At 43.2% G+C, this 17,166-nt stretch overlaps 1 protein-coding gene across 1 annotated transcript; it reads left to right on the forward strand.

Annotated features, from left to right (window-relative positions):
* Positions 1-134: 134 nt before the first annotated feature.
* Positions 135-6,331, forward strand: ARL14EP (ADP ribosylation factor like GTPase 14 effector protein). Its single transcript, XM_009097045.4, has 4 exons — positions 135-287; positions 2,373-2,878; positions 3,732-3,859; positions 4,885-6,331. Exons 2-4 carry the CDS (start codon positions 2,456-2,458, stop codon positions 5,111-5,113), a joined length of 780 nt encoding a protein of 259 aa, XP_009095293.1. The 5' UTR covers positions 135-287; positions 2,373-2,455; the 3' UTR covers positions 5,114-6,331.
* The last annotated feature ends 10,835 nt before the right edge of the window (positions 6,332-17,166 follow it).

A 17,166-nucleotide genomic window follows, 5' to 3' on the forward strand; every position in this document is an offset into this window, starting at 1 on the left:
CCCCGGGAAACACCGGGAAACACTGGGAAACGCCGGCAAATACCGGGCCCCTCAGGCCGGGGCTGCCCCCTCCGCCCCGCCAGGTGTCGCTGTGGCCGTCCGCCGGGCGGAAGCGCCGCTCCGGCCGCCCCCGGGCTCTGTGGTGAGGCGCCCTTGATGGCCACGGCCCGCCGGGCAGCGCGGAGGGACGGAGCCCAGGCCGGGAGCGTCACGGCGGGTCACGGCCCACACGGCGGGACACGGCCCACACGGCGGAACGCACACCGCGGGACGCGCAGCGCGGGCAGGTACCGGCACGGCGGGGAGCTAGCGGCGTGGCTCTGGGGTTGCACGGCCGGCAGCGGCAGGGCCAGGCCTTCCTTTGCCCGGGACACTGCTAGGCCGGCGTGGGGCGGGCTCCTCCTTCGCCGTGCTGCCCCTCAGGGAGCTCGGGTGTGCGGCGAGCGCTGGTGCACGCACAAACCTCGGGGGGTTGGGGTTTCCGCACTTTCCTCTTTCCGCCAAGGAGAACTCACAGCAAAAGCAGCCGTGTGCTCCTCCCACGTGGGGAAGAAACGCGCTGCAGCTCCCATCGAGAATTGCTGGGATTAATGGATGAGATCCCCGTGTTCCGTCAGCAGTAGTGTCGTTTGAACAAAGCGAGGTGACAGTTGTGCTTTTGTGCAGTTTAATATCACATAGGGAATACCGCACAGCATAGTACAGATACCAGACGTTGTAATAATTATTTGTTTGGGGTTTTTTCCTTAGAAGACAAATTGGGTTTCTCAACCCCACCTTCCACATCAGGAATCAGTCTGAAATGCAGGTTAGCCCTTGAAGCAGGTTGGATGTAACAAACTTCTTTGAGTAAAGTTAGTTGGTATTGCCTGGATTGCTGTTCAGATGTTAACTCGGCTGCAGTGAACTTTGGTCGTTAACAGCTCCAATTACCTTGGCTTGAAACACAAACTTTGTGCAGCTAATAATAAAAGATTGTCATTAGAGCTGGTTCACTAAGATGGTGAAGTTTGATAGGTGGTCTTTTAAAAAAGATTGAAAAATCATTCACACACCAGCTACTGTGAAAAATTTGACTCTCCCAGACACAACCAGTAGACTGCTTTTCCATTTTTCTGGGTTTTGCCTTTGCAGAACAGGGTGTATTTGCAGAACAGGGTGTAGGTGAACATAAACATCCCAATTAAACTACACACATTGTAATTGAGGTTCTAGGAGGATTTGAGAGCAAGTGATTCCTTTCGTTTGGTAAAAGTTTGTTTTTTACACTGTGGTGGAAAATAGTGCACAGTGGGCTCAGGCTCTGGTGTGTTAGGGCCAGCACTGGGCTAGCAACAAGCAGGGTGTGAGACCTAAATTATTGTTACTTTTAACCCAATAACCAACCACCCGTGCCCACAATGTGGGCTTTTTTATCCAATTACACAAAACCACCCAAACCCATGGAGGAGAAGGTGAAGAAGAAGGACTAGCCACTGCCCTAAAACCTCCATCTTGTACTCTAAACCCTTAAACTCTTAAGTTTTCCACCCTGTGTTATTACACATTTCCGTTCAAACTGCACACCCACAATCCCAGTTCTGTCATTCCATTTTGGAATCCTTCTCCAGGGCCTCAGGTCAAATGCAGTGTTCTCTTGAGGGTCAGTGACAGTACAGAAAGTCTGAAATTGTCAGCAACCAGGGTTCCAACATCAGTCTGCAGTGGCTTACTTGGCATTTGGTAATATAATTTGGTATTAGTGTCTAACTATGAAATAACTGCCCAACAGAGGGCTGCACACAAAAGCCACATGACCCCAGAAATGCACACATCTGGAACTGCCAGTCTTGGTGCATAGCCCACCCTGGCCCTTGGAAAGGCTCAGGTTGATCCAGGGTGTGGACCTGCACCTGATACACATTCAGGAAAGTGCTGCTGGATGGGAATTGCTGATTGACACCAGCCAGCCCACCTTCTGCAGTTTTTTTCCCCCGTTAGAAACTCCTTAGATGAATTGTGTAGCCATCAGCAGTCACCTTCTGGGGGCAGTCAGGTCTTAGCTAGCAGGGATTGTCCCAAAAGTGGGGGGTCCCCAGGAAAACCAATGATCTATGTGAACAGTTCATCCACCTTGCTCCCAGATTGCTTTTGAGACAGTCATGCTACTAAACATTTTGAATAGATACTTACTTTAGCCAAAAAAAAAAAAAAAAAAAGCCTCTGAAAGGAATAGAAAATTCATGGTTTAATTCTAGAGTAAATTTTAGTTTTATCTGGACTAGAAGGCTATAATTTCTTTACATGTTTTTTAAATTATTTAAATCCAGTATGTCAGGCTTATGGATAAAAGTCTCCCCTGCAAATCTGATTGATTTTAATGCTTTCTCTAGGGTGATCTTCACAGAAACTCCCAAAGGCTTCAAAGATTTATTTTGGGAAAAATAAATGAGCTAAGTTGTTCTGATAAAGCAGAATGGATCCTTGTTCAGTTGGAGTTCAGCTCCAGGTTACCAGTGAGTGCCATAAGATCTATTACACCCGTCACACTGGCTTCAAGACCAAACAAGATATCTCTTCATCTGACCTCCTGCTGCTTCAGCTGAGGACTGGGATAACCCTGTCAGAGAACAACACAATCTGCTTCCACCATGCCAAAATTTACATCGAGAGATTTGAAGACTTACAAAAATCCTGTTGTGATCCCTTTAACATCCACAGAAAACTGTCAAAGAAAAACTTGCGACCAATTGACTTGGACGATGCAGCTTTTCTGAGTGCCAAGTTTGGAAGGCAGTTTGTTCCTGGCTGGAAACTTTGTCCCAAGTGTATGCAGATAATCAATGGAAGTGTGGATGTGGAACCTGAGGAGCGACAAAGGAGAAGGCTGGATCCAGATGTAAGTATATGGATCAGTTTTTCCATCCTCTCTGAACTCTGCAAGCTATTACACTTCATATAACTACCACATAAATTAAATTTTCTCTCATAGAAATAAGAAAGGATGTAGTCTTTTAGATGTACAGGATTTTACTGTATATAAACCTTTGTTTGGAGAACCTTAAAATCTTCTCTAATTAAATAATATGGCCTCTAAGTTTTGTAAAAATGCCTCTACTTATAAATTCATGTAAATACCAGACTGCTGCTGGTATTTTAAGCTGTTATTCAAGCCTTGCAAACAACAATCTCCTGTGCTTGAAACAGCACTGCAAAAGTTGCTTCTAAAGATGTCTCTTCAGTTAAAAAGGAAAAGAAGACATTTTCTGTTGCAGCTCATTATGAAAGGAGCCTGCATTGAGGTGCATTAAGTGTACTTCTGTTGTAGTGTCTGGGCTGTGAAGGCCATGGCATTTGGTCAGGGACACTGATGAACGGGTGTGGGAGGACACTTCTCCAGGTGCTGAGCTTGGAATGTGGCTGGTGCCTTGCTGGCTGCAGTGTTCAGGAGGGCACAGGGAATCTGCACCCTGAGCAAAGAGGAGTTGCATCCTAGGAGCTGTGTTTTTCAATTATGTGTCAGTGTGATTAGGAGGATGATTTGAAAGCATTGATTAAAACTGCTGCTACAAAGCTTGTGTTGCTGGGGTCAGAGACAGGTATAGTTCTCCAGCATGAAGATTCTAAGTTGTTCCTCCTGGGAAATCACAGACTCATAGGTCAAGAATTGATCTAGGTTATTACAATATTCTTCACTAGATATTTTCTTAAGATTTGTATTTCTAATGAAGTGACATTTTCTCTTCCTTTAGGGACGTACAGCTAAGGCTTTAAAGTCTCTCCAGTTTGCTAACCCAGGACGACAGACTGAGTTCACTCCAGAGACCAGTAAAAGAGAGAAAAGAAGGCAAACAAAAATCTCAGTCTTTAATTCAGACAGGTAATTTGTTAGCTGTATTTACATTAATTTTCATTTGAAAATGAAATAGCCTTCATGGTCAGCCTGTAACATTATGTGGATATTTGTGTGTGTATGGATTGGGTTCTTGGTTTTAGGGATGTTAAAGATCCCTCTCGTTCCTGAGATAAATAAAAGAGAAGATAAAATGTTAGCTTACAGTTCAAATTTCAGGCAAGCACAAAAAGCTGTTTGTGAGGCACAATACTACACAGACCGTAGATGTAGCTATTAATACATGCATAAACTAAAATTCTGATAATAAGATAAATTTGAATACAGTAAGATCAAGTAGGCTACATTTAAAATATTGGTCATCATCTTTCTGTAAACTCAGTAGTTACACTTGGTAAACAAAAGTGTGCAAGTTAGGACCTTACCTTCCTTTTGAAAAACAAAATTAACATCCAGATTGGGTAATACTGGATAACAAGTTACGACCTTCTAATGTGACTGATTAAAAAAAAAAAAAAAATAGAAAAAAATTTCTATTTGTCAAAATATACAAGAAATAATCACATTAGTGTGTTGTATCCCATTAAGTGTAACTGTACCAGACAGAAACAGACACTAAATGTGCTGCTCACCAGCTACACATCCTTCCCTCTCCCTCTGTTTCTCCTGCTTAGTTTGGGCACAGACTAAGCAGGAGAAACTTCGGTTGTTAACTCCACTAAGAGTGGTGATACAATTAGGACTGACAAACGTTATCAAATACAGTAAGGTATCTTTGGAATTAACAGTGTTCAAGTGAGCACCTGAAGACAGCAACTTCCCTCCTGTCCTGGTTTTGCATGGGAAGCATTCACAGAAGTGATGCAAAGCTTAGCCACTAGAAGGCTGTACACATCTCTGTGAAAAAACACACGTAAAAGACAAAAAATAAAACCTCCTTTCCGGGAAGTTCCTTTTTTCCTTCCGGCCTAAAAAAATCTCAGCAACTTGGCATCGAAACAATAAAGGGATTTTAACATGCTAAAAATACCTGTTTGTTTTTCATTGCACAGGCAAGTAATTCCAGCCAAGAGTAAGGTGTATGACAGCCAGGGGCTGCTGCTGTACAGCGGGATGGACCTGTGTGACTGCCTGGACGAGGACTGCCTGGGCTGCTTCTACGCCTGCCCCAAGTGCGGCTCCAACAAGTGCGGCACCGAGTGCCGCTGCGACCGCAAGTGGCTCTACGAGCAGATCGAGATCGAGGGAGGGGAGATCATCAGGAACAAGCACGTGGGCTAGGGTCCATGGGCATTGTTCCATCCTGAGTGTGGGCCATGCTTTGAGTAAACAGCACACGCAGTGTTTAGGTTAATGGGAGCTGTTGGGACTTGTCAGGACCCACGGGATGAATGCGCTCACTTTCACAGTCGTTTTCAGTGTGGTGATGGACATAACCACACTGCTGTCTTTGCACTGTAATCAGCTTTCTTACTGATCCAGGTAGGATCTCACTGAACAGTTGTATTCAAGTACAAGGTGCTGAATTCGAATGTCATCTATCCTGAGCCACTCACTATTCTTTCATACATTGTTGTGTAGAATGTACCATCTCTGTGTATCCCTAATTTCTCCTTCTCAAATTCAGGATCTCGTGGGTTTTAATCTGTTTTATGGGAAAGTTCTCAAGGAATTTATATGCAGTATTAATAGTGAATACTGTGTCTTCTACAGAGTATTGAAGCTACGTCTGATAAATCCAATCCTGTTCACTTAAAAAGGAGTCAAAAGCTTTTAGGTGTTCAGGTCTCATCCCAGTTCTTGGGATTTGAGGTCAAGTTTTCCTTATGAATTCATATGAATTCATATTAAAATATTGAAATTAACCTGTAATATACATTGTGTTAAAGTATTACTTATTACTTTGTTGTTTTCTGTAGAACAAAATTAAAACAATTTTGCTCTGTTATCAGTCTGTAATTGGACTGAACCAGTATTTCAGCAGCCCTTTCCCTGTTTTTTTCTGGTTTTATTGATTTTCAAGGTTTACATGCAGCTGAAATGAATTTGTCTGTTTCCAAACCAAGATTTTCTAGACTGTTACCAGAAAAACCCAGATGAATGAAAAATATCTTTGGTTCATACATTATCTCATAATATTAAACTTTTACACTATAAGAAGGCTTATTGAAAAGATTTTATAAACTAAGTCTTAGTAACATTTTTATTCTTTATATTTTTGTTGTGTTTTGTATAAATTTCCTATCCTTTGGTGACTTGGAAGAGCTGCATGTTTGTTGGGTCACATTTTTTCGATAATACTGTTAAGTTCTTGCAGACTTACTTGGTAAAGTTGTATAATCTTGCAATGTGCTCAGCAGATCTTTTTCTGTTCTGGTGTCATGAATGTTGCCTTGCCAAAATGCAAAGTTATGCTTTGAGTTATGCTGACATCTGCTGGTCCTGCTGGAGTATAAGCACTGAGATGTTACATTTTTATTAAATCTGTTCTAAAAATAATCAGACTCTCTTTTTTGGTCAGAGCATTGGCTCCTGTTGCAGTGGATGTCTCTCACTGTTTCATCTCTTAAGCAATCTTTTCGGTCAGGTGAAAATATAAACAGGTAACTTCCAGGAGAGTGAGGGAGGAAAAGCTGGATGAGTCATGTCACTTCCATGTGTTTATTATTTTTTTTAATTAGACCAGAGTTGGCAGTACCCACTGTGAATAAACTTAACAGGCTTTCATGATGAGTGTGATCCAAATCCCAGATTTTGGGTTCACTAGCTACCAGTAACTAAAGGTGCCTAGAGCATCTCATTATTAGAACTGTATTTCTGCACCTCCAGTAAGTCTGTGCAAAGTTGGTACATTCAGCTTCTCATTTTACAGCTGCACTAGCAGGTGGTTACTTTGCCAAATAAAACACTTGTTTCCTAACACTGCAGATAGTGAGTACTGTCCCTGAGGACACCCAGGGTTTAGGGTTTTTTCAACATTTTTGTGTTGGCTGTTCACATGTCCTCCTAACACATATTTATGTCATTTCCATTTAGCTGCATTTCCTAACATGCCTAGGCTGTAGTGTCACTAAGTTCAATAGCATGTTTTTATACAGTTCCACATGCCTCACAACCATTTTTCTCTTAAAAGACATTGTTACAAGTCAAACTTTACCATCTTGCTAGATTTAACCTGCTTACAGCATGAATTTCTCTTTTTGCTGTTTTTATAAGCACCACACAAACTATTTTGTCATCATTTAAAGTGAGTGCATGTGACTCCCAGCAGCACATGTGCTTCCCCATCTGCCAGAATTACTCACAGCTAAGCCTGTTAAACTGGACATTATTTTAAAAGAGCCAAAGGAAAGAACTACTTTCCATAAAATCCAAAATTCATAACCACTTAAAGTTCTGCATGCAGTGAAACAACTGCAGGCGTACCTCAGTGGCTGCATTAAAACATTCCTTTTGCCATCAATTGCAAAAATTTATGTCTTGGCAAAGTTTACATATTCAAGGGACAAAAATCAATGACAATAAAAGACTCTGGTTTATGAAGAATGCATATCCCATTAATCAGTTTGGGTTTATTGAGCAGAAGCTCCAGAATTGTGTAAGAAACCAAGCCAGTCCTTAACACTCTGCTTTCTCACACAGAGCAAACTTCACTTTGTGTTTATCAAATGGTCAAGTTTAACATCTTCAAAAGTCAGCGTTCTTCTGTTGACCCTGTGAGAATTGCTGCACAACTGGTGGTCGGACCAGAGATAGGATGTGCCCCTTTGTGAAGCTGAACATTTAAAACCAATGAAGTAGCCCTTGGGATTATTTGTGTTAAATACTCAACAGTATAGTGCAGTCAGGTGATTAACTCAGAGAAGCTTTACACTAGCTTTTCCAGCATTATGCTACAAAAAGACATTTATCTTTGGGAGTATGTTGTAGCCTTATCCTTAGACACAGCATAAATCTGTTTGTTTGGTTTTTTTTAATCAGTTAAATTCATTACTTCAGTAACCAGCATGAGACAGCTTCTAACTTTTGAATCTGTTACCATTCAATACATCAGAAAGATCTGGAAATGGACAGATCTACACAAAATTTGTAATTTTATAAATCCAGAAGTCAGAATTAAAGCTTCTAAAGGAAAAGAAGAAAGTAAGGTGACAAAGTCATACCTATTTTTAGATCTGTTTTAATGTTCCTTTTAGCCTTTTCTCATAGGCATTACTCATATTAGCCAGAATGGACAACTGCACAAACTCTCACTGAAATCCCATGGTGACGGAGCTCCAGAGAGGTTAAGTGGACATCTGTCCCTTGGTGTGTGACAGAAACAGCTACAGCAGTCAGCATCAAGGCCTGAGTCCTCAGTCTCATGGCAAAACACAAACCTACTATTTCCAGCTTTCATTTGTTTTCCCCTAAAATTCCCAATTTTCTTTTGTCGTATTTTGTCTCAAGAAATGCAGTTCCAGTATTTCTCAGCTGATCTCTCAGTGGAATATAGGGTGTGCTGACATATGGTAACTTGTCCCTCATGATCCAGGTCTTTTTCCCCAATAACTCCTCAGCAAACTTTCTGAAAGCTTTGTTCATTTTTCTACTGGTTTCTAACCAATGCCATTAATGCAACTTTAAATAAAGGCCCCTTCAGACACTTCTCTCGAAATTATACATTCTTTTAAATCCAGCTGATGGCAGAGGAGCAGTTTATTGAAATTAATATATTCAAAGATCATTAATTACAAATTGCATCTAATATTCACCAATGTGGAAGCCAATACCAGAACTACTGTTCTTAGATTTCAAATCAAATAGACAGCAATTAGATTTCAAATAATCAGCTGTCCTCCAACATGTATTAAAACAATATTTTAGGGAGGTGTGAACCCTTGCCATTAAGCTGTCCAGTTGACTGCTGGAAGGAGTTTTGTGCCATTATCCCACTCTGTGATAGGGAATTTCCATGTTTCTAGTCTCTCACACCCAGCAGAGGGCATCAGCTTACTGCAAACCTGTCCATGAGTTCTGTGGTGCACCTGCAGGAGATGTGACCCCAGAGCTGGAGGATTCCCCAGGGAGGAATTGATGGAAGCATTCAAAAATCGAGCACAGGATGAGAGAAGTGTCACCCACAGCCACGAGGCTGCAATAGAGCTGACTCAGGCACAAGATTTGCACTTAAAAGAAACTGATTTTCTTTTTGGGCTTGCTAAGAGCTTTGCACCCAATCCCCAAATCGCGATGCTTGCTAGTTCTTTCAGAGGAGAGCAGCACATTTTAATAGATACATTTGAATTTTACTTTCCACTGTGAAAGTTTGGTTTGGATCTCCTGCCTGAACATTGCCTCAGAAATGCAGTATTGGGTAGCCAAGGAGGCACTCACAGCAGGGCCCTGCTCTCCTGACAAAATGGGAAACTTCCCACACAAACAGGGAAAACCTTCGATACAACCAGGGAAAGCATTTTACCAGAGCAGCTACAACAGCAGCCAGAAGCAGCCGAGCCTGAGGCTGGGATAGGGGAAAGACAAGAGAGGGATTTTCCCTGGTTCTCCCACCATAACCAGGTGGTGAGAAAATTGCCCTAATCCTTCTCTCCTTCCCTTCAGTAGCCCTGTGCATGTACTCAGCAGCAGATGAAATCTGGATCACACACTAAGTGGCTTGCCTTTCTGAGCTCTAGTCAGGACAGCATTAACAACTTGGGCCACAAGCTCAGCTCTCCATCTCACCCACAGATGTCAGCATTACCTACTGCATCCTCCTGAGAGCAGCTCCATGCAGAGCTCCAGCCTGCACTCCCAAGTAAAAGCAATTCTCTTCTATCATCTTCTGGATTTCTCCTTGTTATTCTTCCAGTCTTTCTTGCATTTTAACTGATAGCTCTCCCTACTTTTAAATTGATTGTTTTAGCTGCTAAATTGGGACCATGAAACATATTAACAAGTAACATATTAAAAAGAATATATGTATGTATGTATGTATGTATGTATGTATGTATCACCAAGAACCAGCTGTGCAGCCTGGGTAAGCTGGTTACCAGCACCATCACAACTTAAATTCTCAAAGAGAAATCACTGGGAATTCAAAGATCCTACCTCATTCTCAGCTTTTAAGGCCTCACAAGCCATCTGAGGAACCCTTTAACATAAACACTTGGCTTAAAGGTAGAAAATAAGATTTGAGCAAATGTCAGTAACATAAGTTTTCTTAATTCACTATTTCTTTTTCTAGTGAATCCTGCATTAGAGTACTTTATAATCCAGGTGAGAATAATTTTTCTTCTCACTTTATCCATTTTCTGTTGCAAGTTTGTAGCACACAATGAAACCACCCACAAACAACCAAAAACCCCACCCTCAAGCCTCCAAGCTGCTTCTCTCCTGTTTTATAACATGGCAGTGCTCTCTCAGCTGACTTGCTTGTCAGTTTTCAATCAGATGGGCTGGATCTTGACAGCTGGCTTTGATGCTCCTGGAACTTCTCTCTTAACCATCTCTTTTTAGCAGTCATTATAATTAGAGTGATTTTCTTTTGGCTTAGTTTTCATTTGTTATCTTTGAGCTGCTTCCTGGGAGTTTCAGTTCAATCTCTAAAATAAGAGAAAAAATCAGAGCAAGTTCTCTGTTAAATACACCTGTGCAGGATGCCAAACCTCCAGCAGGCTCCTTAAATTGTCAGCACTGAGGGAGCCCCAAACCTCAGCTGCACTGTTCCATGTCCCACCAGGGAGCTCCAGATAACAGTCCTGGGGATTGAGTGGAATTGCTTAGGGCAGTGAAGGAAGCCAAGCAAAGAGGTGTGTTCTGCCCAGGTGAAACGTGTCAGGATGAAATGCTGGGGCTGACAGAGCTGTTTGGACAAAGTCACCACTCACCCTCAGTGGTTACGTGTGAAACAGGAGGAGAGATTGTGCCCAAGATCTTGTGATCCTAAGGAGCCACCATGGAAAGCAGCTACAGAGTGTACACCTAAAATAAAATCTCCTTCTGTTGTGGGATTCCCAAAATAAAATGCTGGGTAACCTTTGCAGGATTGTCCCCTGAAGATCCAGGGAAGCCTGAAGTGCCAAATGCCTGGATCTGAACCTCAGTACTTAGTTTCCCTCAGGATGAGGCTTAGAGACAGGGCAGCCAGACAGGCACAAGCAGAACAGATGACTTTCCTTGTGCTTTCTGTTGGATGTGGTCAGTATAAACAAACTGTACTAATGAAGGTTGGTTATCTCTCCAGACAAAACCAGAATTTTATTTTTCACAAGAGAAGATTTTATTTCTTCTTATTGGGTTTGAGGGTTTGATTTTGCTTTTATCAAAAACCCCAGAAAGGCCAAATTTATCCAGCCTAGCCTGTGCCAGCCACCTGTGCTTTATGACTCCCCTGGGTTAATTTCTTATCTGTGAGCTGCTGACTTCTTGAAGTACAGATTGGGCTGGCTGTACTTTGGAGCAGATGAGGATGCAGGGCTGCTGTCAGAGGACATCTGTCACAGGAGCTGCTGCAGAAAGGTCTGCAATTCCTTCTCTGCTGGGAGGGGCTGCAGCACCCAGCTCTGTGCACACTCCATCCCCCCAGGAACCTCTGACCCAGCCATGGCTTTCTTGTCCACCCACTGAGCACATCCTGTCTCCTTGGCTATTCTGTTTTTCTAGGAAATTCTATTTCTGCTGCAGAGTGGCAGAACCCACCTCACTAACATTGTACCTGTAACTTATTTAATTTCTGTCTTCACAGTGCTCCAAATGGTGCAGGGCTGAGTCAGATCTCAGTGATGTGTGTGTGTGCACACGTGTGCTTGTAGGGCTGTAATGTGCAGTTAATCCAGCCAAACTGGGTGCATCTCCTCTCTCAGAAATACCAGGTACAAGTGGCATGGGTCTGAGTTACCACTGATCTGGATTAGTTTGAATCTACCCAAGATGGAAGAAGTAAAACCAGTTTTCTGCCTTAGTGTGTGTTCTGTCCCACAGGGTATGAGGAAAGGGGACCTGCACTCCATTGTATTGACCTTAGTAATTATTCAATACTCAGACACCACCATGTGCAACAGAGCTTCTGGAGGAGCAGAGCTAGAGCTCTTTGCCATTCCACATCTCTTCTTTCCACTGACACCACTAATTATTATTATTATTATATTACCACAATGTTATTTTTCCCACCCAGCACTGGTTGCTGATGCTTCTCACATGTCCAAAATGGCTACAGACATTTCAACTTTGTTTTACTTTTCTCTTTTCTTGGATGGAATTGCAGACAACATTTATATTTGAATAAAAAAAGCAAATAATGCATGTCAGAGTATGCATCAGGGAACATCAAATTGGTTTTTTCCAGTTACGAATCTGTTTCGAATAGGGTAATGCAATTAAAGGATAATTACTAGAAGTGCAAAGCCAAGGTTATGATCAGAAATGGTTACCCTCTCACTTCAAAGGGCTGTCTGACTAAATAAAACATTCCTGTGGGGCAAGTTATCCTGCATTTCTGCAGGTATCCAGGAGCAACATGTCTGGCACTGCAAGTAGAGGGGCTCCTCCAGTATAAACTACCACTTTAGGAAAGGGGACAAATATTAGTGGCTTTATTCCTGATTGATGGTGGTACATGTTCACTTCAGGATAGAATATTAATTAATTATACATTAGTAGTTTTTAATAAGCAGCATCTTAACACACTTTTAAATAGCAATGATGGTAAACTAGTCATGCTTCCTCAGCAGTCAGCTTAATTTGAGCTGCCATTGCTTTCATAAACAACCAGCAGCAGGATCAAGTAGCAAAAAGGTAATTCCAGTGTTCTGGGCAGCTCAAACCCAGGGGCTGCTGTTCCCCAGAGGGGGGATCAGGAGGGGTGGAGGAGCTGCAGAGCAAAACCCTCAGCCCACAGCAGCTGTGGTGAGCTCCTGTTGCCACAGGCAGGTCCAGGGCCCCAAACAGGCTGGCACTGGTGATGTGGCTCTGGCTGTTCATCCCCATTTTGCTCCCAGACCAAAACTGAATCAAACAAACACACATGTGCTGCACCCTGAGGGCCCTTCAGCTGCCTGCAGGAACACATTCCCTGTCCTTCCAAATGGCAAAGGACCTCAGCCTGAAACACGGCCAGAGGGACCTCCCACCTTCCTGCATCCTCCTGCACCCAGCTGATATTAATTTCTATGTTTCACATTCTGTGCTGCTTTAGTTGGTGGGTCTGAGCTTCACAGGAGGGGATGGTGAGCTCTGTGCACAGAGCAGGGAGACAAAACAATTCCTGCTCCAGCTGGGCACCAAGGACAAATGATCCAAATCTCAGCCCCAGAGCACAAACCCCGTGGGCTGGAGAGAGAAAAACAAGCAGGGTGGGACTGCCTGGGCTAAAGCTGGGATGGGACAATGAACTGCAAGGTGGGAATGGAGCAGAACTGATCCCAGGGAGAGACCCCGGGAGTGCTGGTGCATTTTGGGGCCATTTTGGTTCATCTTGGGTGCAGCCCTGGCTGGGCTCTGGTGCTGCCCAAGGTGGGTCCATGGAGGAGATCCTTGGAATAAATCCCTGCTCTATTCTTTAGCTCTGCTCCAGCCTCTGCTCTAGCTCCAAGGCATCATCCCCATGGCAGCAATGGAGCCATGGGGACAGCCTGAGGGGAACTGGGGGATCCCCTCTCCCATGGAGGGGCTCTCCCTCTGGGCTTTGGCTGCCTCCTGATAGGAGTGTTGAGGAGAGCCAGAAGTTCTCAGAAGTGAGAAGTTCCTCTTCCAGAGCTGATTCCCCCTCCTAGGGAGCAGCATGGCCATGCTGTAGCCCAGCTCATCTCGGGGCCATCCATTGGGAACCCAGCCATGGCAGCAGTGCCACCCACACGCAGCACAGAACTAAAAATTACTTTCCTGCGACACAAGCATGCTTTTATAACAAGGACAAAGTATTGCCACCCCCTGTATCACTGCCAGGACCCTGGGCAATGGGGCTTTTTCCTTCAGCTGCCTCAGAGAAGGCTAAAGAGGATCTAAAATAGCTGAGAGCTATGGGAGGGGTGGTTGTAGAGATGAGGGTGCTTCAAACTTCATTCAGATGAAATCATGGACTCCTTCCTTCCCTTCAGAAGTCCAAACCTGCTGGAAATTCCTGCCTTTCTCCAGCAGCCTGTCTGCTGCTATAGTGCTTCAGCATCAGAAATGATTAGCAAGGTTTTGCCAATCTCTTTTATTTAAGTGCAGGAAATAAAGCAGCAATCCTTTATTATTAGCTGCCTTATTGGACTGGTAATAGTGCCTAAAAAGGGTTGGGACTCCAATTTGCTCCACTTGGAACCACTGTTTGCTGTGAGAGCACGTGGCCTCATTTCCTGCACGGGTTTCAGAGGGACAGGGACTGAGTCTTGATCCTGCTTCATTTGTCTTCATCTTTTTCCTGGAGGTGCCTGGCAGGCAATGCAAAGTACCTGTTAACTGCACCCTGGGAGCAAGCCTCACTTCAGTGAATGTTCTAAACCACTTGGGTGAAAATGCACTGGTTTTGGCTGTGCCCACTGGCTTTCCCCTGCCTGGCCCCAGAAAAAGGGTTTCATGATGTTGTCTCAGGAGGCAGCTGAGCCCCACAGAGATACACACCCCAGATAACACAGAAGGGCTCAGCCCCTGGTGCTGTTAATCCCCTTGTGCTCCTCTAATGAGAAGCCAGATGGTGAAACTAAACATACAGAGAATTTGTTTTATAACATTTGCATTTTAAGCAAATATAATAATATTAATAACAATATGAATTATAATAGTGATCATGATGATAATAATTATAGCAATGATAACATATTTTTATTAAGTGATAAATGGCTTTATTTCTCATGTCATATGTCCAAAACATTTATTTTGCCTGCATCCCACAGTACCTGAGGCAGAGAAAATTGCTCCTCTGTTTACAAACTAGGTAAATGGGGCAGAACAGCAGACCAGGAAATACTGAGCCCTATGGAGCACACAGGGAGTGGAAAAGCAGCTGAGGGAAAGCATTTCCCTCATTCCCTGGAGGTATTTCCCTGTCTCAATAACTGGAGGAATAATAAGTGAATAAATACAATGTCTTATTTAGCTGTGTTGTTGTTGGAGCCCTTTGTCTGCAGCGTACTCAGGAAAAACTTTTGGATTGATCTGGAGTGCACAAGCCTATTTTCTATTAAAGTGTATTAATGCCAGGTCCTGTGCAATTAGTGAAAAGTCAATTCCCATTACTAGTTAACATTATTGAGCATCTGCTTTCTTTAATAAAAACCTATGTCCAGCATAAAGACAATAAATCGATAGGCAGCCACTTTCTAAATCTATTCTGTCTCCTCCAAAAATACAGAGAGTGCTGCTGTTTGGAGTCAGAATGGATTTACAAGAAGAGATCCCCTGCAACTCCTTTTTTTTTCTTTTTTTTCCAAGAGCTGTACATGTGCAAACTGGTGTTAAATTTTACATTCATTCAGCAGCACCTCAGTCCAGCTTGGCAGAAATCAGAGAAAATGAGAGAAATTAGAGAGTGTCATGTTATATTTGCTAAAAAAAATATAACTGCTATGATTTCCTTTTCTGTGAGGGTGGTGAGGCTTAGGCACAGAGAACTTGTGGCTGTGCCACCCCTGGAGGTATCCAAGGCCAGGCTGGATAGGCTCTGAGCAGCCTGAGGTGGAGGGATGCTGCCTTTCCAGGGCTCATGGAAAGGGGTTCATTGCATCCTACCATGGCAGCAGAGACTTCTGAGTGCCAGGAGCTCAGCTAAAAATCAGATCTGCAAAAGGTCTGCCTGGTGTATTTTTAAGCTTCTATATATGCAGGCTTCATGTCTGGTTAGCCCTGAAATAAATGAAGAATTTTATTTGAAATTAACAAAAAGTAACTAAAACAGAAGGAAAAAAAAACCCCTTGGTTTTTATGGGGGTGAGAAAAATGAAAGCTGCTAAAGGAGAATTGAGAGGAGGTGTGAAAGATTTATTGTTCTTCTCCTGATGTTTCTCTAGTTTACTCTTGGCTTTCACTTTCCCCGTGGAGCTGCAAAACCCCAAGGGCTGCTGCTCAAAAGGGAATAAAAGGCAGCTGGAAGGCAGCTGCTGTCAGTGGCCTTTTTTGTTGCTGTTAATGTCACCTGCAGGACCGGGGGAAAGCAGTGGCTGGGTGGCAGAAGGAGCTAAAGATGGCTCAAGAAAATCAAATGGATTTTTCCTTCATTCTTTATGAGAAGCAAGGAAATAAAGCTGCTCTGCCTGTTTTAATGATTATTTGCTAAACATCCGAGCAGCTGAGTTGTTAGTTAGAATGAATGTAGATGAAATTCAGACACAGACAAAGCTATTTGCAGGAATTTGGTTTTATAGACACGTTGGCAGTACTTTTCCCCTAGAAGTATTACATTTTTATTTAGCTGAGGAAAAGGAATTGTATTATGTGATTTAATTACACAATTGTGACTCACACTTTGTTACAAATACTGAGAAGTGAAAATGGGAGCAAAATGCAAGCTATCTGTTAGGTAAACATGTTCTTTTAAACTGTTGGCTGAATTTGAATAATGAATAAATTGGAGGAAATGGCAATCTGCTTGTGGAGGTTTCAGAAAAATAAAGAAGGGCTAAGCTCAAAAGGTAAATTATTAATGCTGGTATATTCGCTTTGCTCCTGTTGTTTGTAACATAGGAAATGTGATTTGTGTGCATGTGTCATTTTAATATTAACTCAGTTGCCAGCTCAGATCTGAAATAATGAGACAGATGCGAGTCTTTCATTTCCAGAGAAGCATTTTTAATGCAAATTAAATCAATATGGTCAAATATTCTGCCCAAAGAAGAGCTAAAGCCTGGGGTTTGGGAGGTTTTCCACCCCTCATTTTCTCCTCCTGTGGTGGGACAGACACATGCACACATGGGAGAGGATGGTGACACCAGCTCCTGCTGGGCTCCTGTCTGCAGTCAGCTTGATCAGGAGCAACTACAGCACTATTAAGAAAAAAACTAAAAATCAGATACTTAGACACAGCTGTGTACAGCTGCAGGACCTGAGAGCTAGTGAGTGAGAGCTAATGCTCTTGGGAAGCCTGCCCAATGCTCTGCAAAGTCTGAAAGGCCACAGCAGCACAGAAACACTCAGGTCCTCTCCTCCTGTAAACGGGTCCGTGTGAATTACCAGGGAATTCTTCTTGGACACCAAAGGGAAATGGCAGACTGGGCCTCACCTGCCTTTGAAGCTGCTCAAAACAAGGAGGGAAACCCCCTGATTTTTGAAGGAAATCCCCTAGAAAGCTAGGGAGATCTCTGATCTGCTCTCAGGATGCTGGCAGCTCCTTCTCGGGTTTTGTGTTGCTGAAATGGCTCCCAAGGTATTAAAGAGTC

Source organism: Serinus canaria, chromosome 5 (genome assembly GCF_022539315.1).
Source record: "Serinus canaria isolate serCan28SL12 chromosome 5, serCan2020, whole genome shotgun sequence".
NCBI classification, from domain to species: Eukaryota; Metazoa; Chordata; class Aves; order Passeriformes; family Fringillidae; genus Serinus; species Serinus canaria.